Raw genomic sequence first — 25139 nt, 5'->3', positions numbered from 1 at the left:
TTTCTGAAGATAAGCAGAGATAAGTTCCTGTATAATTGGCATTTGTCAGAGTTCATCAAATCCCATCCCAAACCACCTCCTTCACTCTTACATCTAGAGCACCCACACATTCCTGCCTGCTGCATGCATGCTCCTAACAGTTCACCCATCTTTCTAGTTTGTGATTCCTCTGTTCTGTTCAGCCTAAAGTGCCTGGGAGTATAATCCTAAAAATCACATCCTTTTAACTCCAGTAACTGCTTCAGAGTGCTCAATGGACCTACAAAGACTCACAAAGCCGCTCTTGAAGAGATTCCAGAGGAATGGAATTGCAATCCATATTTGATATGGGGAATGAGCTTTCATTATTAATAGAGCTAATAGCTAATAAGACCTGCAGAGTTATTGAACTCTTTTGGTATACCACACTCTCTAGTCACTTTGATAAACATTGAATGTATGCATATGATTTATATACACAAAATATTTAACAAATTGAATACACAACTTTGACAGGCATCACTCATAGCAAGCAGCAATTTTTCTCAGCAATTCTTGTTTTGTATGTGTATATATAAAGCATAACAATATAAACCAGGGGTATCCAATGTGGTGCCTGTGAGCACACCACCAGCTTTTCAGGTGCCTGCTAAGTTTTTAGGAGGTGGCCCGACATGGAGTAGGCAATGACAAACCATGTCTGAACATCTCTTGCTTTGAAAACCCTAGAGCCACCATAAGTCAGTTGTCCCTTGACAGCATTTTATATACACACAGGGCCAGGTAGAGGTAGGGCTTTTGCCCAGCAAGATTCCTGACTATTAGAGATTTGATTGGCTGTGCATATATATTTTTAAAATTGCTTTGGCAAAAGCTCTCACTACAGCATGAGGATCTACACTGTGTTACTGAAGTTAAGCTGTGGAAGTCATTTTAAGGCTGGCTCCACCTTCTGCAGCAACCATTTTGTTGCTATGCCTACCATGCCCTTGTCCGAATTCCAAATGTGCCCATGAGCTCCAAAAGGTTAGTTTGCCCTGACAAAAGCTATTCAGAGCTCATAGTATTTAATGTGCAATATGTCTAACTGCTCTGAATGTACTATAGGTAAAGGGGTTGTGACTGAGAGAACAGAGGCCTGAATTTGGTAAAATCAGGACAGAGCTGGCATTTGAACTAGAACCCGTTTACTCTCTTAGGCATCATGCTACACCAGCTAGATATACTTCCTCTGATGAGGAAGGTATTTCTAAACTTTTGATGAAATTATTCTATTATATACAAGGTTTTTATAATTTCCAAATCTTTATATATATATATATATATATATATGTGTGTGTGTCTGAGTTTTATATTAATATACACACACACTATATTAAACATTGCCCATTTTCCAGTTCAGACGCTGAAAGATTTTTTTTAAAAAAATTGGAATATTATTCTGGTGTTTTCCTTTGACAAAAACAGGTCATGCAATCATATAAATCAATTAATCCTCTTCCCCTATTTTTTTCCCCTCCTCCAGTAAACCTGGAAAGTACTTCGACTCTTGAAAGTTTGGGAATAATGGAATGTTTCCTCTGCCCCTAACCCTGGAACAACCGGTAGTAGCCGTTTTCTCCCCCCCCCCTTTCCTCTTTCCGCCCTGCTTTGTGTGAAGTTTGCGGCACATTGCAGATGAGCCCTTAGCCGCGAGAGAAGCCTATTGTTCCCCGCCAGGAACTGCTTGCTGGCAGTGCTGGCTTTTGCCATTTCGGAGCTGCCTTCTGCAGTGCTTCGGTCGGCCTCAGGGGTTCGCTGTGTTGCGCTCTCGCCCAGGCAGCAGCACGGCGGCCTCAGATCTTTTTGTCTGAGAGAGGAGAGAAGTGAATCCCGCTGCCGCCGCCACCACCGCCGCCGCCGCCGCCGCTGTACTCTCTGTGTGTGTGTGTGTGTGAGGGAGAGCGGGAGGGAGGGAGGGAGAGGGGAGATTTCATGGAGCCGCGTCTGTAATACACACACACACACTGTCAGTACCTCACTCCAGCCTCCCCAACCCCCACCCTACCACAACACAAACCCAATTCATTGTGTGATCCAGCAGCACCATGTTGACTCTCATGTGCAGGCTGGATCGGCTGGGTTTGTGGTGCTGAGAGAGGCAAGGCAGGCAGCGGCGGCGACGAGAATCGCCGAGCGGTGCCCCTCTCCCTCCCTGTGTGTTGTGTGGAGGCAGGACTCGCAATTACCACTCTCGCCGGGCTCCCTTATTCCTTTTAAACTTTTCTTTCGTTTCTTTTTGTCTTTTTTTTTTAAACAAGACCCTCTCCATGGCTGATCCCCGGCCGAGCACAGGAACCTGGGTCTCTTAAAAGGCAAGGAGGAGCCGCGGATTGTTGTCGTTTTTCTATTGGATTTTTTTTAAGGAGACAAAACCCAAACGTGTTTTTTTTAAAAAATCCTTCAAAATATGGCAAATTCGACGGGTAAAAACCAACCAGACCAACGGAGAAAGGGACTCGCTTTCCTGGACGAGCTGCGGCAGTTTCACCACAGCAGAGGGTGAGGAAAATGGGGAGATGGAAGGGGATGGGGGGGGGGGGGGGGCTGCTTCAACCGACCGATTTTAACTTCCAGCCCCTTCCCTGAAGGACGAGGCGGCCCCCCGCGGGGGCAGAAAAGGGGGGACAAGTTGACAAGTTGTTTTTGTGCGTGTCTCTGTCTTTTGGCAGGTCTCCTTTTAAGAAGATCCCCGTGGTGGGTGGGAAAGAGCTGGATCTTCACGCTCTCTACACCCGAGTCACCACTTTAGGCGGATTTGGGAAGGTGAGTGGAAGTTTTAATCCGGCTTGCCCTCCCGCCAGCCTGGTCCCGAAAGTCTCTTCTGATCCGGGGAGGGTGAGGGGGCAGCCGGGGGGGTCGGGACCGGTCTTTTTTCCGGCCTGGATCGGTTGGGGGGGGGGGGGAATGGAGGAAGGAAGCAGTCAAGGCAGGTTGGTGGCTCGGCCTTGTCGGTGAAACGATGAAGGGGGGAGTCGGGGTGCCGATCGCAGCCTCCCGGGGGCCCTTCTCCCCTCTTCCGCAGTTTTTGGGTACCTTCTCCCCTTTTCTTGAGAGAAGGAGAGGGGCAAAGCCCGTGTGTGAAGCAGTTTCTTCCGCTTGCGGTGGCCGCTTTCTCCGTGTGTGTGTGTGTGTGTGTGTCTCGCGCAGAGTCTGAGTGCAGTTTTAGTGCAACTCAAAATTAGCGGGCCTGTTTAACATCGATAATGGGCCCGGAGCCTGGGCTAGGAAACGAGCCTCGGGGTGGGGGGGACGAAGCGCTGCCCTCCGAGCCCTCTCCGAAGAGAAATAACAAAAGGGGCAGGCGAGGCGGTGTGTAATCAAATAGCCATCTTTAGGCTTCAAGGCTAGGGACAGAAATGTAGGCCTCAAAAGAAAGGCCTCTCTGTGTCTCCCGAGCTGGCGGAGGGGAGACTCGGCGGGACGGGCTCTCTGCACTCCCGGCCTGCGGGGGCGGCCCCCACCGAGACTTTCTTGGCGGATTTTCAACTTCTTGGGGGTTTAACGGACCGCGGGAGGATTTAAAAGCAGGCGGCGGAGGACTCCCGATTGGTTATTGTCCGGCCAGGCAGACAGACAAAAACAAATCCCTCTCCACGGCATCAAACCCTTTCACTTGCTCGTTGCCCCAATAAAATAAATGTTGTAAACTACAAGGGGAGGAGCAAGGTGCTATCTCCGGGGGCTGTCAGTGGGAAACGCAGATCTCAAATGATCAAGGACCCAAGCGAAATGGCTATATATTTATCCTGGGCGTTTGTCTCATGGCAGCTCTTGGAATGGTGACTACTAACAATCTTGTGTATGTGTGTTTCTGGTGCATCTGAGTGTGTTGTTTTTGACAGGTATCGGAGAAGAATCAGTGGGGGGAAATTGTAGAAGAGTTTAACTTTCCCAGAAGTTGTTCCAACGCTGCCTTCGCTTTAAAACAGTATTACTTGCGGTGAGTGTTGATGAAGGCTTTTGCTTCAGTATTGAGCATGAAGTGGCATTTGTTTGTTTTTTTAAGATGTGAAAATTAAGTAATATCTTCACCTTCTGTGTTTAGCTCTCACACACATTTGAAAGGCCTACTGTGTCTCACTTATCATTTGGAAGTTTTTATCCTTTTGTTTCTTGCTCTGAAATGTTTGAATGTTTCAAATTTTATTTTTGTTATTATTACACTCCCTAAGTGACAAACAATGTAGGAAGTACTTTATTGATTATGTAAAATTGATATTCTGGTAAGGCTTGCCCTGCTAAGCAGATTAGTGTAGTTTTAGAAACTTATATTTAATAATAATAATATAATTGTTTATGGATGTGAAGTGGGAGATGAAAAATATTGTTTTGGGGTGTGAAATGTGAATTGAAAAATTATAGCAATATTCAGATTGCTTATCAAAATAGTCGTTCTGTTGACATCCAAGTATGGGGGATTGTGAACACCTTTGATTTCTAAATTGACACTTTCTTTCCACAAGTAATTACTGAAATTTGGTTTTCTGTCAGACTTAGGTAACTTCAATTTACAGTTCTTTCTTGGCAGTATTGATTTTTAAAATTTGAAATTCTTTGTAGTATTAGTATAGTGGTTGCTGTTAATAATGAAAATATGTTATTTGCAAATAATATTGTATTGTATTTTCACCAATGAGTACTTATTATTTTGTTAAGGCTGCAATGTTTGTGAATGTTATACACTTCTAAATACTGGCTTTGAACCAAAAACGAGTCAACATGTGACTATTTAATTTTTTCTCTTGAATGAGATAGGAGCTTCCCTCTGTTGTAATCATTTTATTTATATAAACTGAGACCCAGTTATCTGTTGGCGATTTTGCATTTTGCATTAGAAAATGTAGTAATTGCAGAGAAGTAATTTCTATTGGTTGTCCTAGGTTGACTTTTAAGTTTGAAGCTCTGGAGCTCACAGCAACAGAGTAGTATGGTTATTGAATTACAAGGAAGTCTGGAAATCCTTAGTCAGAATCAGTTGGACTATAAAGTTGCTTAACAACTTTTGTCATAGCCCTTGATTTTTCCAATAATACAGGACCACAACAAGAACTTTCATCCTGGATTTACTTATGTGTACCTGCAGTTTAGTCTGTGAGATGATTCATTGATACTGTTTGAGGATGCTTTGGGATGTTTGTTTTTATTTATCAATGTTAAGCATCAGAAAACTGATAAAGACAATGAATTAAAAGACATGGTCTGTGCTTCTTTTGAGAATTCATTTTATGCTCCTCTTAACCATTTCAAATCGATGAGACAGAAATATGTGTAACTCTATACTGAATTGTGTTTTTTCTACCCAGACTTTCATATCCAAACTTTCTTCACAGAATATTAAAAATTCAGCATTGTTTTGCTTTTGCTTTTATGGGTTCTATTTAAGAAACTTGTGTGTATGTTCACAGAAATTTCGCTAGGACATCCAGTACTTGAACATATGTAGAACCCATAAAATCATAGTTTGCAGGTTTAGTTTAATTGATGAATTTTTATTTGTATTCTGCAAAAGCTAGAATGCATCTGGATGTTATCATGTTTTAAATTTTTGTGAAAATAGTTGTCAGTTACTTTTTACATCTCATTTTAGATTCTTGTATTGTGATGCTTAGCATGTTACTTGAAAGCAAGTCTAATTGAGTTGTAGGGAATTTTCATATTAAACAAGGATATTACAAGTACAAATGAATATTAGAAAGTTATAAGGATATCTTTATAATGTAGGGTGCATAATTTTTGATGGAAAATGCTCCCACTGATGATCTTCCATCTGTAATGCTGTTTATTAAATCAGGTTAGCGGTATTTTTGAAAATTAGTAAAGGAATGAGTAAAGGAGAGTCTGAACAGTATCTAATTTTTATTTTTCTGAAAAATTGTAGAAAGAACATTCAATAATTTATGGGGCTTCTTTATTATTTATAGTTTATGACTCTGCATCCTTAGTATGGTGCAGCTTAGTTATGTGATTATTTTCCGTAGTTGGTTTTTCTGTGTGAATATATAAATATGTGATTTTTGACTTGTGTGTTTGGACATAAATTATAACTGGAATTTTGTATGGACTCACACATGTTTTAAGGAAAGTATTCAGGGGAGTGGGTATGAGGATTTGTAAGTTGATTTAAGAGTAGATGAATGTCAACCTCTGCTTTTTCAAAGTAGGAAGTTTTCTTGTTCTTAATTTGAGACTATGTGAAGGATTCTGTCAGATGAAGGATTATGCAACTGTATGTTTAACTCCTACAAGTCACAAGGAGACCAGTCCCTGTGTTGACTGCTACTAGTCCTGATAGCTAGTAGAATCAGTTCATGGTGAATTGACTTTAGCTCTGATCATACCGATAATGGGTACATCTTTTACTGTCATGCTTGGTTTTGTGTTAGAATCTTTACAGAATGCAGTAACTCCAGCTAAAATTGTAAGTGCATTGGGCCTTGATCTTTTAAAATGGGTATTTATTAGCACTGTTTGCCTGAAGAAGACCTTCATAAACATGTGACTTTAGTAGACTTGTGGTGGTAGAAGTGTAGATTTTCTGTGACTCTCGAACTGCCAGCTGCTCAGTGAAATGGGAATAGAAGGCTTTGGTTTACATGTGATGAAGACCTCCCCAAGGAGGCACAGACAATTGCTTAGGGAGGTATGAGTGCAGAGAAGGAAGCAGAGAAGGAAGGTATCAATAGAAACAGGGTAAGACTGAAGGGAGAAACATAAAACTCTGTGGAAGTACAGGAACATTGCTTTAAAATTGTTGTTGGAATCCTATCTCAAGTGATAAGTGTATTGGGTTTATAGATTAGAAACCTAGATCTTAATTCCCTTTTAGTGGTGGAGCAGCTTGGGTCTCTGAACAAGTAATGATATGTCAGCCTAATCTACTTCATGCACTGACCTAAATAGCCCAGGCTAGCCCAATCTTGTCAGATCTTAGAAGTTAACCAGAGTTGGCCCTGGTTAACATTTAGGGCAGAGACCTGTAAGGAATACAAGGGTCACTACATAAAGGAGGTACTGGCAAACTGCCTCTGAATGTCTTTACCTTGAAGTCCCTAAGGGGTCACCATAAGTCAGCTGCAACCTGATGACAACCCCTACTCCCTGGGACTATTGTGAAGGTGAATGCTTGCTTGAAATTTTGAAGAAAGGGCAGGATACAACAAATAGACAATACAAATACTTAATAGTAAGGTAGCTGACATCTTTAGTCTACTTTATAATTCATTCATAGAACTGGTTTTTCTAGTCCTGAAATTATCATTGTCAGGATTTCCATGATCTTTGAAAACCTGTGTAAATGCTTGGACAAAGAATTGTTCAATGATAATCACAAGTATAGCAGTTATAACTTTGTGGCATTTAGCAATTAAAACATTTGCCTTCACTGATTTGTTTGTCTTGTACATTTGTATGGGAGTCCAGTCGCAGGAGTTTTTACATGTGATGTTGAAACACTATATAAAATAATAGATGTATGAAATATCAACAGTCATACACCGCCCAGAGCCCCCGCGGATTGGGCGGTATAAAAATCTAAATAATAAATAAATAAAAATAAATAAATAAATACAGGATTTCTTCATGTTTAGCTCTGTCTCACTTGCAAAAGAATACTGGACTAAATTGTTGAAGTTGTATTACAAATAAGTGTCAGAGATTAAAATTTGAATTTACTACTTGTTTTGGAGAATGAAAATCTTGCATTTTTCATAAGAACATAAGAATAGCCATTCTGGATCAGACCAGTGATTCATCAGTCAGTGTTTCTGGTTCACATAGTAGCCAACCAGATGCTACTAGAAGGCCAAGAAGTGGGGCTTAGATGTCAAAAATTTTCACTGTTATCACCTCTTAGCATTGGTATCCAAAGGTACTGTGCGTCTGAACATGGAGGTTCGATTTAGTCTTTGCGTTTAGTAGTAATTGATTGCCCGATCTTCTACGCAATTTGTGTAATTCTCCTTATTAAACCTACTACACTAGCAGTATTTTTTTCTTTAAATACTTCCTTTTATTTGTCCTGAATCTACTTCTTATCAACTTTGTATTGTTGCTTAATGGGAGACAGAGGAAAAAAGTGTTTCTCAACTTACTCAGTCTATCCCATGCATAGTTTTATAAACCTGTTACGTCATTCCTTCCTCCAGCCTGAAAAGTCTCAAACTCCCTTGTTTTTATTTTTAGGAAAGTTGCTCCAACCCCTTGATCATCCTGGTTGCCCATTTCTGCATTTTTGAAACACTACCTTTGAAAGATATGGTGATCAGAACTATGTGCATTATTCAAAATGCACCTGTACCACAGATCTATACTCGCTGTTGTTTACAGTCACTTTCCTAATAATCCTTGTTACAATCCTTGTTTATATGCAGTAAACAGTCTTCTAGTTGCATCAGGTAGCCTGTAGACTTGGTATGTGCTAACTGATGATTATGTAATATCAACTTAAAGGTTTTTGAAATCACTGAGTTGGATGTCTTGACTCATAATATTAGTTGTAGAAATGGAACATTTGCTTCAACAGATTTTAGAGAAAATTGAAATGCAAAACAAAGGGTCCATTAGAAGCGTGTAATATTAAAAGATATATATTTGTATTTCTTTAATTTTTTTAAAGGTGCCAGGTAAATGTTTTGGCACCAGTGTCACCAGGATGAACTGGTACAGCTGTAGTACTAGAGAATAGCAGTGGAAAAGCATGCTGGACCATTGGGTAGTGTGTTAGTAATAGAAAAGTAATAGAAATTTTTTTCTTGACTTCAGGAGATTCATTGTGACAGTTTTAAAAACCTTGATTTGTAGGAAATTAGTTCATGAAATATAAAATATTTCAATTTTAAAAGAATGTGACTTTGTAGACTATAGCCTATATTTTCAGATGCTGAAATTGACTGAACAACAGCGAGCTTATCTGTACTTGTTCTGTTTTAAAAAGGTAACTCTTAGGTGGAGTGTCCATCTTGCACTCTTAAAGTGAGACACATAATAAATGTCTTCGATCATGTTTTCATAATAATCGTGTTGTATAATAATAGTAACTGAGACATCAGTTCACATCATTATATTTTTATCAGGTCTTGTACTATTTCATATTCTATTTCTGCAGAGTTATCAATCAGTTTGAATACCACCTCTTTGATATTCTTAATATCATTGTCAGGCAGGTTAAGAAGTTCATTAGATGGGTATACTGATATTCTAGTTCTTCATGTCTGACTTGTGAACATGACCTCTTTCTTTAAACTGGAACAGATCTAGCTTTTGTAAACTGCTGCTGAACACTATTTACAGTGTGCACTCTTTGTGTATATTTGAGTATAAGAATCTTGGCTGTTAAAAACTGTAACTGTTTTCAGCTTATATCGCAAGACCTAATGCTTTGGTCTTGGTGTTAGTGCCTTGTGCTTAATTTGGCTATCAGTGAGCCATAGTTCCAAGTTGGTGGTTATCTGTAGGATGTTATGGGGTTCCTCCTCCTGCTTTTTTCAGAATATTGTCACTCTTAGGAATGGGATGTAGATCATTTAAGATTTGCTGCAGCATTTTTAATTGTGTCATATATAATCACAGAACAAGTCTTGTTGTGTTTCTTATGTGCTTCACTTTATTAAAATCTTCTTGGGGTAATTTTTGATTACATTATATATTGGTAGCTAAGGGTCAAAAATGCTTATCAGATTTCCCTAGTGTTTGTTGAGATGTCTTGAATCTGAATAGTTAAGTGTATTTCATCATTTGGCTGTAGATTATGGCACACATAATGCGCTGTGACTGGTAATATTGAGGTGAGCCTAGTGGCCAATTGGTTTACTGAAAAAAGTCTTCATGTAACATACTATGGCTTTCAGGGGGTTTATATATTTCTTGGAATAGATAGGATTCCTGTTGACGATAAGTGGCAGGAAATTAAATATTGGTGATTGCATCAATAAGAGTATAGAGTCTAGAACAAGGGAAGTAATAGTACCACTCTGTTCTGCATTGGTCAGACCTCACCTTGAGTACTGTGTTCAGTTCTTGACACCGCAATTTAAGAAGGATACTGACAAGCTGGAACATGTCCAGAGGAGGGCAACCAAAACGGTAAAAGGTCTGGAATCCATGCCCTACAAAGAGAGACTTAGGCAGATTCCGCATGGGCCAAAAACAGCAGTGTGAAAACGGTGTGAAAATGGTATAAACCCTTTTAAACCATTTTACACTGTTTTCACACCACTGTTTTTGGCCTATACGGAATCCTCCTTAGAGAGCTGGGGATGTTTAGTCTGGAGAAGTTAAGGTTAAGGGGGGACATGATAGCTATGTTTAAATATTTGAAGGGATGTCATGTCGAAGAGGGAGCAAGCTTGTTTTCTGCTGCCTCAGAGGCGAGGACATGGAGTAATAGATTCAAGGTGCAGGAAAAGAGATTCCACCTAAACATTAGGAAGAACTTTTTGATTGTCAGGGATGTTCAGCAGTGGAATTTACTGTCTCAGAGAGTGGTGAAGTCTACTTCTTTGGAGGTTTTTAAACAGAGGCTGGATGATCATATGTCAGGAGTGCTTTGATTGTGTGTTTCTGCATGGCAAGGGGTTGGACTTGATGGCCCTTGTGGTTTTTTCCAGCTCAATATTTCTGTGATTCTATATTTCTTGAAAGATTCCTCACCATGGGTCTAAATGCTGAATACATCATCAGTACAACTGAGGTATGCCAGTGGAGTTAAATTATATCATGACACATTGTTCAGAATCCAATATGGGGATAGTCATATGGTGCTATATATACTGAGCCACGGATTTGCTGGTATAGGATTCGTTTTCCATTCAAATGACTGTATATAACAACAACATGTGATGGCGGTCATGGCTTTATCTCTCTGTAGGAACGGTAGTGTTCATGATGGACAGTGATGTAGTGGTTAAGAGTGGTGGGGTCTAATTTGGAGAACCAGGTTTGATTCCCCACTCATACACATGACTGCTGAGTGACCTTGAGCCAGTCACAATTCTCTCAGAAAACCCTCAGTCTCACCTACCTCACAAAGTGTCTGTTGTGATGAGGGGAAGGGAAGGCGATCATAAGCTGCTTTGAGACTACTTAAAGGCAGAGAAAGGGTGGTATGAAAACCAGCTCTTCTTTGTCTTCTTCTGTCATGAGATATTGCTATATAATTATTCCACATCCATAAATGCGAAGGTGATTTTCTGTAGGGGTTCTTTAACAGTGTAGTGAGGAAATTGGTGGAATTTTTGAGAGATTTCTTGTTTTGGCAACAGCTGGGAAAAACAGAGTTTTAACTGGGCTAATGGTTCCTTTCTTGTTATAAAAACTGAAAGAAGACATTAAGAGGTATCACTTTTTACGTTAATGAATTTTATTTTACAGTTCCAATAACCACCTTTAAATATTTGTTGGGTAAGTTCAGCATTTGGCAAAGTGGACTGTAGTCCTCAAATTCTCACACTCTTACCTTAAAAACACGTAAATCTTTAAGGCGCTTCAAAGTCAGAGGACTTAGATCTAGGGGATTCACTTCTACTTAAGTAGGGAGTCTTTAATAAGCAACTAGCACAGTTCTGAACTTGTTTTAATTTGTAATCTTAAACACACACACACACACACACACTTAATTGACTGGTTCAGAGATCCCTTCCGCATGCAGAATAATGCACTTTCAATCCACTTTCAATCCACTTTGCAATTGGATTTTACCGTACGGAATAGCAAAATCCATTTGTAAACAATTGTGAAAGTGGATTGAAAGTTCATTATTCTGCATGTGCGGAAGGAGCTTTAGTGTGAAGGACTGAGTAAAATGCCAACATAATGTCATAAACTGAGATGTCACATTAATGTTTCTGTTACTTGCTAGAATGTGTTTTAGATCAGTATCAATTGTGTAGTATTCTGGAAGTTTGAAGATATTATATTGACACAAATGCCTTATACCACATTCCTATATGTAATTGATTTTCTTTCTTTCATTCTTTCATTCATTTTGTTTAGTTAGCAGTTAATTATCACTGTGAGGTAGTGTGTTTTACATTGCACTTAATATTGTGTGCAGAACACTGGGCACTTGCAACTTTTTAACTCAGTCACAAGAATTATCCCTGCCCCCAAAGCTGATTGCAATAAGTCAGCTTTTGAATTATTTGAATGTACTCAGTTGGATCCTAGGAGTGTTCTGCTAACAGTGAAAGAAGATGCTTCTGTTACAGTGCAATCCTAAGAAGAGTTACTCGAGTCAGAGCGCATTTGTTTCAATGACTTTAGACTGGAGTAACTCTCCTTAGGATTGCACTGTTAGTGAAGCAGATTTATAGTATTCATCTGATTGTTTACTTTGAGTTGCCTGGCATGTATGGTAATTTTATGCATTGCTGACTTGTAGTCAACATCAAAACCCAAAATGCCAAAACCATTCACAGTCTTTACTTATCAATGTAGTGATATGAGGATTGTGAACTGCAGTTAAAATAATATTTTTGGACTGTTGTGCAGCTTAGATGTCTAACCTTTACAGAGTTGTGTTAGTAAATTGAATTTCAAATGTTTCCTTGCAGGTATTTTATAGTGTTAATGTATGTCTTTAAAGGTGGGCAGTGCTGACCAGAAGCATGCTTTTTCCCTCCAGTTTTGATTTGCAATTTTTTTTTTTATGGATACTGGCATGTGGAGATGGTGGGCTTGAACATTTGATTGTCCGATGACGTACCAGTCTACAAAGAATTACGACTTAGATATGAAGTCCCATTTATGAGACTACAGATAGAAATAAATAAGACTCAACACAAATGTGTTTATTATTGAATTATGTCCAGTCTTTTACGTCTTACTAAGTTCTGTTCTCTAGTCTTTTGTGTCTTTCTGACTAGTTCTGTGAGCACTTACAAAGGCCTGCCACTGTATCAGTTTTTCTGCTAATACAAGTTGTCAGACATCCTTTTCATTCTTGGCACTCTGTTATTTATTTGGGCAAGAGTTCACTATGTTATGGAATTAATTCCTTATCTTTTGAAGTTATTTTGTGCACCAGTGCTTAGACTTTTTGATGAGGATAGGATTGTTCTTGATTGCCATTATTCTATCATGATTCTGCTACAGTCTCTCTCTTTCCATATTTACCTTGACTGATGCAATTATCCTCGTAGCATGCTGATGCAAATTTGCAGTTTGTATTCTTGCACTGGTAAAAGAGTCCTTATGCCTGAATTAATCAACTTAAACGATGAAATTAACTAGCTATCTTTTCCTGTTATTGGCAGTGGCCCATTCCATAAGTTCGGACCACAAAGTGACTTGCTTTCACCTTCCATAAAAGCACTTGATGTAGTTTTTCTACCCCCAAAGTGTTCATTTCATCCCAGAGCCACAGTGCCAGGAACTGATGGTTACCTGCCGGCAATGGTGCAGTGCTAGAGGAAGGCACTGTGAATCCTTGTAGTAGAAGTTCTGAATGTAATTCTGTTCTGTACAAGAGAAATTGGAGACTAGGTGGAAGCTTTACTGAAATAAATAGAACATGCAAACATTTTTAGGGCTGAAGAAGAGTCCTATGAAACTGGCCCTATAACCATGGAGTATGAATAATTTCTTGTACATCAAAGAAAATTGACCTTTATTTTGTATGTGTAGCTATATATACAAATCATGTTTTGGGCTTTTAGGAAAGTAACCTAAAATATAAATATCAAATTAATTATAACTGAAAGTGACTTATTTCCAATAGTAGGTTATTGTATTGTATAGCAAGGAAAAAAGAGATCATAATAGGCAGGAGGGTGAATGACAGAAGTCTTGAAGGCACAGAAGGTAGGAAGAAGCAGCAAATCAGCAGGCAGGCTGTAGATCAAAAGGTCCTCTACCCCTTCATCATGGGTAGCCTTAGAATAGCACCTATGCATTACAGAGCTTATTGTTTAACTCTTCTGAGCATGGTGCTTTGGGCCACCATGGCATCTGCCACTGTGCTTCCTGGCAGCTATTTTATGGTAGAAGGCATAATCTTATATTAGATACTTTTAATACTTCCCCTGCCCTTGAATTAGTAATTTGTCCTCATTTAAGAAGAAAGCTGTGGAGAACACATTTCAGGATTTGATAATATGTAGTACACAGACAAACATTACATTTATTTATTTACTTTATTTATATCCCACCTTCTGTTCTCCTCTCCTTAATTTTATCCTCTCAACAACTGTGAGGTAGATTAGGCTAAGATTGTATGATTGGCTCAAGCTCACTCAGTGAGCTTCCATGGCAGACTGGGAATTTGACATGGGTTTCCCAGATCCTAGTCTGACATTTTAAACACAATATCATGCCACCTCCCACATAAACTATAGCTGGTAGTGGTACACAGTTTAAAACATTTAGAGGCCTGGTTTTCTGTTGGGAATCATAGGACCCAGGGTGAATGCCATGAAACAGTGGTGTCTCTTAATACATTTGTAAACTAATTTCACCTTGAAAGGAGCTGTCAAGTAAGTTGCTAAATCCAACATGACTGGAGAGTAATGTACCAGAAGTAAAGTTATGATCAATTAGCATTATGGTATTGGTCAGAATCAAAGTAGTGATATTCATGATGTGATCCTCTTGATCAGTGGTTCTCAATCTGGGGGTCGGGACCCCTTTGGGGGTCAAACGGCCCTTTTACAGGGGTCGCCTAAGACTCTCTGCATCAGTGTTTTCCATCTGTAAAATGGATAAATGTTAGGATTGGGGGTCACCACAACATGAGGAACTTTATTAAAGGGTCACGGCATTAGGAAGGTTGAGAACCACTGCTCTTGATTAATAATGAGTGTATTTAGTGTTCAGCAATGTAGATTTGTGGTGAGTACTTTTGGTGTTCAGGAGACTTGATTTGTGGTATTTTGAAAGCATAATTCAACTTATTAGTGCATCTGTTGCATGTTTGGCTTTTCTGGATAATAACTGTTCTGACATCAAAGCCTTCGGTTCATGGAACCCAAGCACTAAATAACTTCATCTTAATTGGATCCACATGTAAGTTGAGGACAATATAAGACAACAGAGTTGCTAATGGACTTATGAAGAGCCAAACTATGAAGAGCCAAACTAGACATGATGGGGATATCCATGTTCTTCATATCTTTATCATCTGTTCATTTCTGAAGTGGGGGAGTAGTGAGTACTTTTAATTTTTACATCAAAATGTACAAGTAAGTGAAGAGAACTTCCGCCTACTTCATTGCTTGAAATACATTCCTTCTCAGTTTGGTTTACTTCTCATATTTGAGCCAGGTTAAGAGGAAAGGTCCCTCCAGTGGTGAGGTTTCTGGAGATAACTTGATGAATAAGGTTCAGCTCTCCTCATCCATGTATTGTAAATGATGTCTTCCTCACTAGGGCAGAAACTGAATAACATAGCTGCCCCTTTTGTTTGCCCTTCATCAAAATCAGTTGATACCTGCCATACAAGATTTATTCTCCATTGAGTGAGAGGACATCTGGGTTTTGCTAGACCACCAATCAGGGAGGCAGGAACTTCTGTAAATTTTTCCCCAGGTTCCTCTCCATGCTGTGGATCTGCCCTCCTCTCTCTCTCCAGTTTGCTTCCTGCAACTGCCACTGTTTTTTGACTTGAAATCCTTTCTACACCTACTTTTTTTACTTAGTGTGAGCTCTTTGTTTGTCTTCCCACCCTTTGGGTGCTAGCTTGCCTTTGAGGGAGAAGTGGATGCTTTTCTCCCACTTGTGGGAGAGTTTAGCTGCCAAATCTGTAGACCAGGTCTACCAGCTGGGTTTTCCTTGTCATGGGCTACTGCTCTGCTCAGCAGTCTTCCTTGCAAGCAAGCAGCGGGTGGCAGGGCTCTCGATAATGCTGAAGAAGAGGGAAGTGCTTCTGTCCTTGGAGGAGGACAGTCAGGGGGCGGTGCCCAGCCGGCAGCCGCCTGAAGAGTACTCCGATGGAGCAGGCAGCCCTCTGTGGAGAGCCCAGCCAGCCTCCCCAGCCAGGGAGGGCCGCCATGCCGTGAGCCAATAGAAGGGCAGTTTTTCATGCCAAAAAGAAGAGGCTCAAGATGGCTGCCATGCTTGCGGCAGCCTTGGATCACTGTCGCATAGCCCACTGCACCCTGGTGTCCCGGGTCAGGGCTCAACTGACACAGAAATGGAGCAAGGTTTGCAAATCAAGTCTCCAGCAACTCTGGAAGAAGGTAGTAAGATCTCTCTGAGAGAACTAAAATCAGAGATTTTTTTACTTCGTTAAGGGGGCTTTTTAATAGGAAAAGGCAGTGCAATACAATACAATACAAAGACTTTATTAGGCATATTTGTGCTACATAAAATTACAACAAGAAAAGGAATAATGTATGCTGTTAATTCACTCTTAGCAACATGACCTGCAACAAATAGTGAGCTGTTTTTCCTAAAATCAGAGGATCATTACTATTAAATAGTTTTACCATGCAAACTTTGGGAGAGGCTTTACCCATAATTGAAGATAATAGAGCTTCCCTCTGTGAATTATATTTTGGACAGTAACATACAATATGCTCCAATGTTTCCACCGCGATAAGACAATGTGGGCATACTCTGTCCGATGGGGGAGCTTCTCAATCCGACCTTGTAAAAGGGCAGGGGAGAAGACATTGCATCTGGCTCTAGTCAGAACCCAGCAGGGATCTGAAACTTGTAATAGATAATTGGCCATCTTACCCATGTCGGGATTAATACCCAGGTGTAATGGGGAGCATGATGTTGCATGGCTGATTAAATATTGTTGCTCCTGATCAAGTAGTCTAGTTTTAATTAGACTATATATTTCTTGGGGGTCCCTCATCGCTAATTCCATGATTGTGTTCCACCATTCTGAATCTAAGTGAAAGCATAGCCTTATCCAAAATTTAAACGTAAGTAGCATGCCCGCCTCTAAACATAGCACCACATATGGGACACAATGCGGGACTCCAAATATTCTATAAAGAGACGTTGACTGTACCTGAAAAGGCAGTAATGCGGGAAGAAATGTTGGCCCTTTACAGATCCCAGGTTTATGGTGACCCACCTAGCCCTTCTCAGAGTGCTTTAACCTCCTTTGCCACCCAAGTGATCATGGAAAACAAAAGGGGTAATCCTGCCTGGAAAACCAAGGCATCACTCAAAAGACCCAGATTGAACCCCAAGCTTAGGTCTGTCGACTCTTCTGATTCAGAGCCGCCTGGCAGGAAAGAGGGGGAGGTGTTGTCAGACCAGGAGCACATGGAAGACATGAAGGTTACCGAACAGTCCTCTCGCTTCTTTAAATTTGAGGATTATCAGTATTTGTTGTCAAAATCAGTTGCTGTTCTGCACCTGGGCGAGGCACAGAGTAGGGAGGAATCTTCCAAACGCAAATCAACATCCCTGCACAAGGGGGATGGGGAATTTTTTCCTACCAACGCCAATTCAAAGAAGGTAACGACAGACAACACTGCTGCCAAGGCCTACTTGAACAGGCAGGGAGGATCCAGATCCAAAGCCCTGCAGAAAGAATCAGTTCTATTATTCCGGTGGGCAGAAATCCACATGCTATCCATCCGAATGGAACACATTCAGAGAATGCAGAACATCCAGGCAGACTGGCTCATACACCCATACACCCAGGAGAATGGAACCTGAAGAGGGAGGTGTTTGCACTAATCTCTTGGTCCCGGGGAACTCCAGTCCTGGATTTATTTGCCTGCAATCACAACAAGCAGTTTCCCAGATTCATTTCACGGTTTCATCACCCGGAAGCGGAGGCAGTGGATGCCTTGTCCTCTAGATGGCTTCAAGGAACTCTGTATGCCTTTCCTCCTTTTCCCATGATTCCCAGACTCTTGAGGAAGATCAGAGAGGAGAGGGCAGATGTCATCTTGGTAGCTCCTAGACAGCCATGGTTCACCAACATTCTGCACATGCCAGTACGCAAACCTCTCCGACTCCCACCTCACCGGGAGCTACTTCAGCAGGGGCCAATTTTACATCCAGACCCAGGACATCTGAACCTGACCGCCTGGAGGTTGACCAGCAACAGCTAGAAGCAAAGGGTTACAGTCCTGCAATGCTAAACACCATCCTAGCTTCCAGAAAGGCCTCTACTAAAAGAATCTACAATACAACGTGAAAGGCATTTGTCAGGTGGTGCTGGAGGAAGATTATCTCCCACAACACTGAGGACCAGGGAGATCCTAAGCTTCCTTCAGAATGGTTTAGAGATGGGGCTCAGAGCCAACATGCTCAGCAGATAGGTAGTAGCCTTGGCCTCTGTCATCCCTCAAATGGAAGGGTACTCTCCCACTACTCATCCCCATATTGTCAGGTTCCTGAGGGGCGCTTGTCTGAAGGACAAACCTGTGCATCATCATTTTCCCACCTGGAGGCTGCATACAGTCTTGCACGCTCTCACTGCAGCTCCGTTTGAGCCGGACATTGCTCTTAAGTATCTCAGGATGAAGGTTATTTTTCTTGTAGCCAACACCTCCACCAGGAGGGTTTTGAGCTGCCAGCCCTCTCAATTGAACCTCCTTTATGTGTTTTTCAGTCAAGGACAAAGTGGTGCTACGCACTGATCCTGCCTTCGTGCCAAAGGTCAATTTTAGCTTTCATAGAGGGCAGGAGATATTCTTACCCACATTCTGCCCTAACTCTAAACATCCTAAGGAAGTGTTCTGGCACAAATTTGATGTCAGGAAGGCCCTTAAGGCTCTTCTCATCAGAACACAAGACTTTAGACATTCGGAAGCCCTTTTTATTTCTATTTCCAATCATAATAAGGGTCTAAAACTTTAATCTCAAACCATCAGTAAATGCCTGAGAGAATGTATAGGGCAGGCCTATAGGGTACAGAAGTTACCAGTCCCCTCTAGAATCACAGTGCACGCTGTCCATAATGCTTCCACAAATGCCACATTCAACAATAATGTCCCAGTTGCAGAAATTTGTGGAGCAGCAACATGGTCATCACTTTCCATGTTTGTTAGACATTACAGACTGAATATCTTCAGCGCAGCAGACGCAGACTACGGCCGTAGGGTGCTACAACACGTAATGGGAGAGGACTTTGACCCCACCCTTTAAAGTAACTGTGACACTTCTGGTCAGATGTCGTTTCGCTCAATGGAGAAACAATATTGGTCTTATCTGTGAAGGGGATTTCTCCATGGAGCGATTGAGGACATCTGCCCCCACCCCCTCTCCTAGAAAAGGACAAGTTTATTAAGGTGTTGAGTTCAATTCCTTCATGTTCCCCAAGTTGTTTTTCTCTGTGTTGGAGACTGTTGCTCCTATGTGTTCCATTAATCTATTTGTTGCTTATGCTCCTGGCTGTTTTTTCATTATGGGAGCTATGTTGTTTTTTTATGCAAGAAGTTTTCAGAAAGACGGCGGCGGGCACTGCTTTTTGGAGGAACCAGAACTAGAGAGAGAAAGAGGAGGGCAGATCCTCAGCACAAAGAGGAACCTGGGAAAAATTTACAGAACTTCCTGCCTCCTGATTGGTGGTCTAGCAAAACCCAGATGTCCTCAATCGCTCAATGGAGAAGTCCCCCTCACGGGTAAGACCAATGTTGTTTTTCAGTACTGTCTTACAGACTTGCATAAGATCATAAGAAGAGCAACAGAATTCTTAGCAGCCTATCAAAGCTTACTTTTGAGCTTTATTGTTAATGTGTAGCTAGCTTTGTAGTTACTAGCTGCTTCTATGTATCTGGAGTAGAAAGTTAGAGTTCTGGTGGTTGATGTAGGAGGCGTCCAATAATAGGAAGTTTAACCAAGGAAAATTTAAAACTGGTGAGCAGAACCAGTAGTTTAAAAATAGGTTCTGCTGAAATCTGGATTACAATCCCAGGCAAAACGTTACTTAATATTCCTTTGTGAAAGACATAAAAACTTTGTTAGGTATGTCATTTGCAGGAGAATTGACTTGACTACACTGTTTGTTGGAATGATGTACTAAAACAGCCGGTTAGAGTTATTTTGTTTAAGGTTAACTAACTTAACTTTAAAACATTCATCATATTTCATTATATATTTATACATTATATATACATTATATATCCATTTCCCTCATGGAATAAAAATGGAGATCTTAACTGGCTGACTCCTGTTAATCATGATCTTATTTTTACTCAGTTGTTATATACCTATACCCCTCTTTTCTCCCCAGTGTGGACCCAAATCAATTTTGGCCAATGTCTACATTAATTCAAGGCTAATTTAGAATTTTAAACTCAGCTTGGTAGGTGGAGAAGAGCAGAGTTCTCATTATAACTACATGCAACCCTGGTTAGTACTGTGACAAGAAACAATTGTCTTTTCACAGAAGCAGAAATGAATCCAAGGTTATTTTGGCTTCTTATATTCTGGAGCCTGCCTACTGAAGATGTTTCTGGAAGTAATTACATTAATACAGGGTCCAGACTCATGGTGAAAATTATAGGCTATCTGGCAGCAGTGTACAACATATAGCCACCTGAGGTAGGGTTGCCTCATTGGAATCCCTTTTTTTTCAAACTCCTGGTGAAAAGGTTTCAAAATGTGTTCATAAAATTGTTTCTGCTGAAAGAAGAAGATTCAGATTGTGTTCTACCATTGTATTAGGTGGACTACCATTGTATTAGGCGGACTGTCTTACATCTGAGAATTATTACTAATATTTAACATTAAATATTAAATTCAGTCTGAGAATTACAATGTCAAAATTAAGATTCTTACAAAAGGAGACCACACAAGGATGGGAGGATCCATTTTATTTCTTCTGTAGTCCTTTCCATACATTCTCTTTCTGTCTTCCTGGCCACCCGCATATCTTTTCCTCTTTCCCTGCTTCCTTCTGTCTTATTTATCAGCCAACCTTGCTTTTATCTACCCTCTTCCGCAATCCTGAGATTTATTTATCACTAACTTTATTTATACCTCCCTCTGTTCCTTGTGGAAACCTGAAGCAGCTTATTTTATTCTTCTACCCAGCATTTTATCAAAAAGAAAAACTTGAGTAGATTAGGCTGAGAGAGTCATTGGCCCAAGGGCACCCTACAGTCTTCCCGTAGGGAACTGAATCTGACAGCCCCATCTGAACTTGGCAGTGGTGGGATTCAGAACCAATGCAGCACCCCACTGCTGCTCCCATGGAGGCTTCCCAGCGGCATGGAGAGGCTTGAACACACGCACGCGCACACACGCACACACACACACACACACACACACACACACACACAGCCTCTCTACCAGCAAGAAGCCCCCGTTGGGCTTAATGAATGTGCCTCCAGCATAACACCGGCAAAGGCTGGTAGGGAGCCAACGAATGTTGACTCCTCCCCTGGCTATGTCTCTGGGACTCCAGCATCTAGCCCAGTGTCCCAGTGCCAGGGAGGGCCATGGCAGACGCACACCAGTGGAATTGCCCCTCCCCTGGGGCAAATGTCCTGGGGAGGGCAAATCCACACTCCCACAAGCGAATTCACGTCCCCCCTTTGGATCGAGCTGTGAGACTTTTATCTTGAAATGCAGGTCTTGCCTATAGTTTCACAATAAAAAAATTAAAGTAATTAAATAAAATAGCAGCAAGTATTTATAGACTTCCTCACCCCTCCCCCCAACTTGAGCAGGTTATTTTCTTCAGGTCTGCAGTACTACAGAAAGATATTTGCTGAGATGCTGTACTGGCCCCTGTGTCCTGCAGCATCAAATATTGAAGAATATTTTCTGTTTAACAAACTATTGCATTTGCTACCCCCCAATTGGCTGAAAAATATTTTCTGTCTAATTAACGAGTGAAGGAATGGAGATAGGTAAGACCATTGATTTCAGTGCACGTTTTTCATCTAATAAAGCAAAGGTGTGGTAATTATGTTACATTATTTAATTATTAGGTTTTATGAGAAGAAGGTATATTGCCTCATTGCAAAACTGAGTGGCCAAAAGTTTTTCAAGGTTTTGGTAGCCTTGATCAATAGTTGTGTGTCTGAGGCAATTTTCATGCACTTTTTACAGCTATTGTCAAAGCAGTGAAAATGTTAAGCCTTGGGGAATAAAATGCATCCTTCTGTAAAAATTTCATCTCCTTCCTCTTTTTGCTTATTCTGTAAAAATTCACATTTTGGAACTCTTTAATATAATCTGAAATACTCCAGTGAGATCAAAGCAGGCTGTTTGGATCTGAAGCTGAAGATATTTATTTCTAACTCTTCTTCTGCAGCGCTATGTATGTGTCTTATCACATGGGCCCAACATATACTTAATGGGACTTAATTCTGTGGCAGCAGAGACCTGTCACTATGAGAGAAGCTTCCTTCCCATCTCTGTTTATATATCTAAGGTTCGTAAGTGAAAATACTATTTTTTATATAAAACTCATCCATTATTTTCACTAAACTTTCTTAGAATTAATTTATTTCCCTTGTGTAGTCAGGCTGTATTTCTCAGAGTTCTTTGATGGTGCATCAGTAGATGGCACTGGCAAAGTCTCCCCCCATTCTAACTTCAACAAAACATTCAACTGCTGTACGACTTCTAGGCTTCAAGATTTCCAGGCATTAGAAGTTAGTTTGGCCTTAGGGTTGCCAGCCCTTTACTGGCAACCTCTAGGAGCATTTAAGGGGGCAAAGGCTAGGGCGGGTAGATCATCACTGTTATGAAACCTCTTCTAAGTGCTCACCTATAAGTGATGTCTCAGTATCTTAACCATTGTCCCCAACTCCTAATTTTTATTCCCACTGCTCTATTGAGCAAGTGTTGGAGGATGAGCCCAGAGTAAGAGGTTGCCCTCTGGGCATTCAACTAATAAATAAATCTGGTGTATCAGTCTCATTCTGTAACTGGCAAGTTGGGTAACACAGCTCAAAGGTTGGTGGCAACTATCAACAAAGTAGGATCCAATGGTCAAGACCAGAACTGGGCTCTAGGAATCGCCACAGTAGGGAGATGGGCAGGTCATTGGGGGGGGGGGGGCTGGAGAGTTGGAGTTTACTTAATAATAAACTGGTATCTACACTGAGCACTAGCTGGTCAAATAGAGATGTTGAATTAAAGATTTGAACTCAACTGCAGGCTAATATAGGGCACTCAGAGTCTCACCCATTCTGGTGGCTAGGACTAAGTTTCTGATTCTGTCAAGATCTAAACAGCTGCATCTTCTTCTTGAGAGATTCTAGAGTTGGGGGGCTCAAAGATGCCAAGTGTGTACTACTCCACATAGAATCATGTTGGAAGAGACCACAAAACTCATCGAGTTCAACTTGTTCCAGGCTTCAGCTCTAGTTTCCCTCCTCCTTAATTTCTGTGGTTCGGTAAGATAGCTTGTGTCACGATAGGTAGGCTTGTCATGTCCAGTAAGATTTTCAACTGGGAGAGCAAGGTCAACACTGCCTTTGACTCCACAACAGTATCCACTGCTATTTCCTCTAAGGTTTGGTTGAACATCTTGAACACCAATTGACATAATCAGTTGTTTTGGGTGAGGTAGCAAGAACCACACTTAGCCCTTAGGGAATTAACCCTTTTACCAGCAGGGCCACGAGGAGGTGGTGGTTCCAAACTATTGTGCTACCTCAGTAACTACGAGAGTCATAGTTACTTTTGCCTTCCTGTGGTTCAAGAGGAGGACAGGTCCAAGGGGGCTCCTGGTCTGCTGGTCCCAAGGGAACATGAAGAGGAGCTTGCTACTGGAGAGTAGGCTGGTCTATCCCAGAGCTTCTGGAACACTTGGAGCCTCAGGCATAGTGGGAACAATGAGGAGCTTCAGGCATAATGGGAACAATGAGTGGGAACAATGAGGAGTCTTCTTTCCAAGCACAGGGTAGGCTAGGGCAGGCCTTAACAGTGTCTGGGGTTCCAGCGTTCTTGGCTGCAAACTAATATCTTATGATTCCATGAGATACTTTCTATTCAATTGAAATATGTTGTATTTAATAAACTTTATCTTCCACTTAAAAACAGTTCTCTAAAACAGATTGGGAAATGAATTTGTATGACAAAGAGAGTTATGCTATTTAACAAAACTGAAATAGACTAGAACACTATTTCCTACAACTATTTTGAGAAAGCCCAAGTTTTATACTGGTTTACAATTGAGAAAGATGTTGGGTGCAGAGCAGAGAAAAGAAACAGCAACATGTGTATGAATAAAACAGGCTAAGCATTTACTGGATACAATTGCAGTTGGCTTGGCATAGGAAATGCATCTAAGGCATTGAGCGACCCCCCTGCTTGATTTGTAACCCCGTCCCTTAGTCTGCCTGCTACAGGAGACAAACCGGGCAGTGATATGAGAGCACCTGGCATTTAGGATTTTGAAGGTTAAAACCAAAACCTTGAACCTGATTTGATACTGCACCTGGAGCCAGTGCAGCTGGTGGAACACTGGTTGAATGTGTGCTCTCCTTTGGGTCCCCGTAAACACCTCCATTGCCACATTCTGGACCAGCTGGAATTTCTGAAGCAGTTTCAAGGGTAGCCCTTCATAGAGCATGTTGCAGTAGTCTAAGCTGGAGGTGACTGCTGCATGGATCACAGTGACGAGGTCAGGGCAAGATAGATAAGGAACCTACTGCTGGATCTGGCAAAAGTGTAAAAGTGCCATTCTGACTACATAGTGTCCTGTGCCTCCAATGATAAGTATACAACCAGAATCACTACCAAACTCTTGATGGATGATGCTGGCATTAACTACCTACTTTGTTGCTAACAGGTGCTGAACTCCACAGGAGTGGACCTCTAATAGGCACTTTGAACAGTGGACTTTTTGGGCATACCATGCTTTCACAAGATACTATACCATTGAAAATGTAAATGTTTTCTGTTATACTTTATGTATCCTGTCTCACCCATGGAAAAAACTTCCGGCAACATTCACTGACATATTAATTCAGTAAACTACATTCCCATTTTAAATTTTCCATTGGTTTGCATTGGATTTGATGGATTGGATCCTTCAGAACATTTTTGCTAATTATGGCGTTTTCCAGTAATGCAAAACTCCTTGCTGTGGAAGAAACCACCATGACAAAGTTGCACAGGATCCAAAACCTTTATCTGTAATGAAACAGAAAAGCCCTGAAGCAGCCCTTATTCCTCAGTAATAGTTTTCTTCTCCAGTGGGTGTATTCTTGTCTTGGAAGGAAACCAGGGAAGGAAAAAATACACTT

The 25139-nt window shown here is 41.0% G+C and overlaps 1 protein-coding gene across 2 annotated transcripts in view; it reads left to right on the top strand.

Annotated features, from left to right (window-relative positions):
* Positions 1 to 1832: 1832 nt before the first annotated feature.
* The window catches only part of ARID2 (AT-rich interaction domain 2), a 119351-nt gene continuing 96044 nt past the window's right edge, over positions 1833 to 25139 (top strand). Inside the window, exons 1-4 of one of the 2 annotated variants that reach the window (XM_048499974.1) lie at positions 1833 to 1898; positions 2280 to 2520; positions 2691 to 2784; positions 3864 to 3961. In XM_048499974.1, coding sequence (XP_048355931.1) covers positions 2429 to 2520; positions 2691 to 2784; positions 3864 to 3961 — 284 coding nt within the window. In that variant the 5' untranslated portion in view covers positions 1833 to 1898; positions 2280 to 2428. Of the gene's footprint in view, positions 1899 to 1920; positions 2521 to 2690; positions 2785 to 3863; positions 3962 to 25139 lie in introns of those variants that run through there. The other variant, XM_048499973.1, reaches the window with a different exon arrangement.

Source organism: Sphaerodactylus townsendi, linkage group LG06 (genome assembly GCF_021028975.2).
Source record: "Sphaerodactylus townsendi isolate TG3544 linkage group LG06, MPM_Stown_v2.3, whole genome shotgun sequence".
NCBI classification, from domain to species: Eukaryota; Metazoa; Chordata; class Lepidosauria; order Squamata; family Sphaerodactylidae; genus Sphaerodactylus; species Sphaerodactylus townsendi.
Note: the sequence above shows the minus strand (reverse complement) of the source record. Positions and strands in the feature narration are given on the sequence as shown.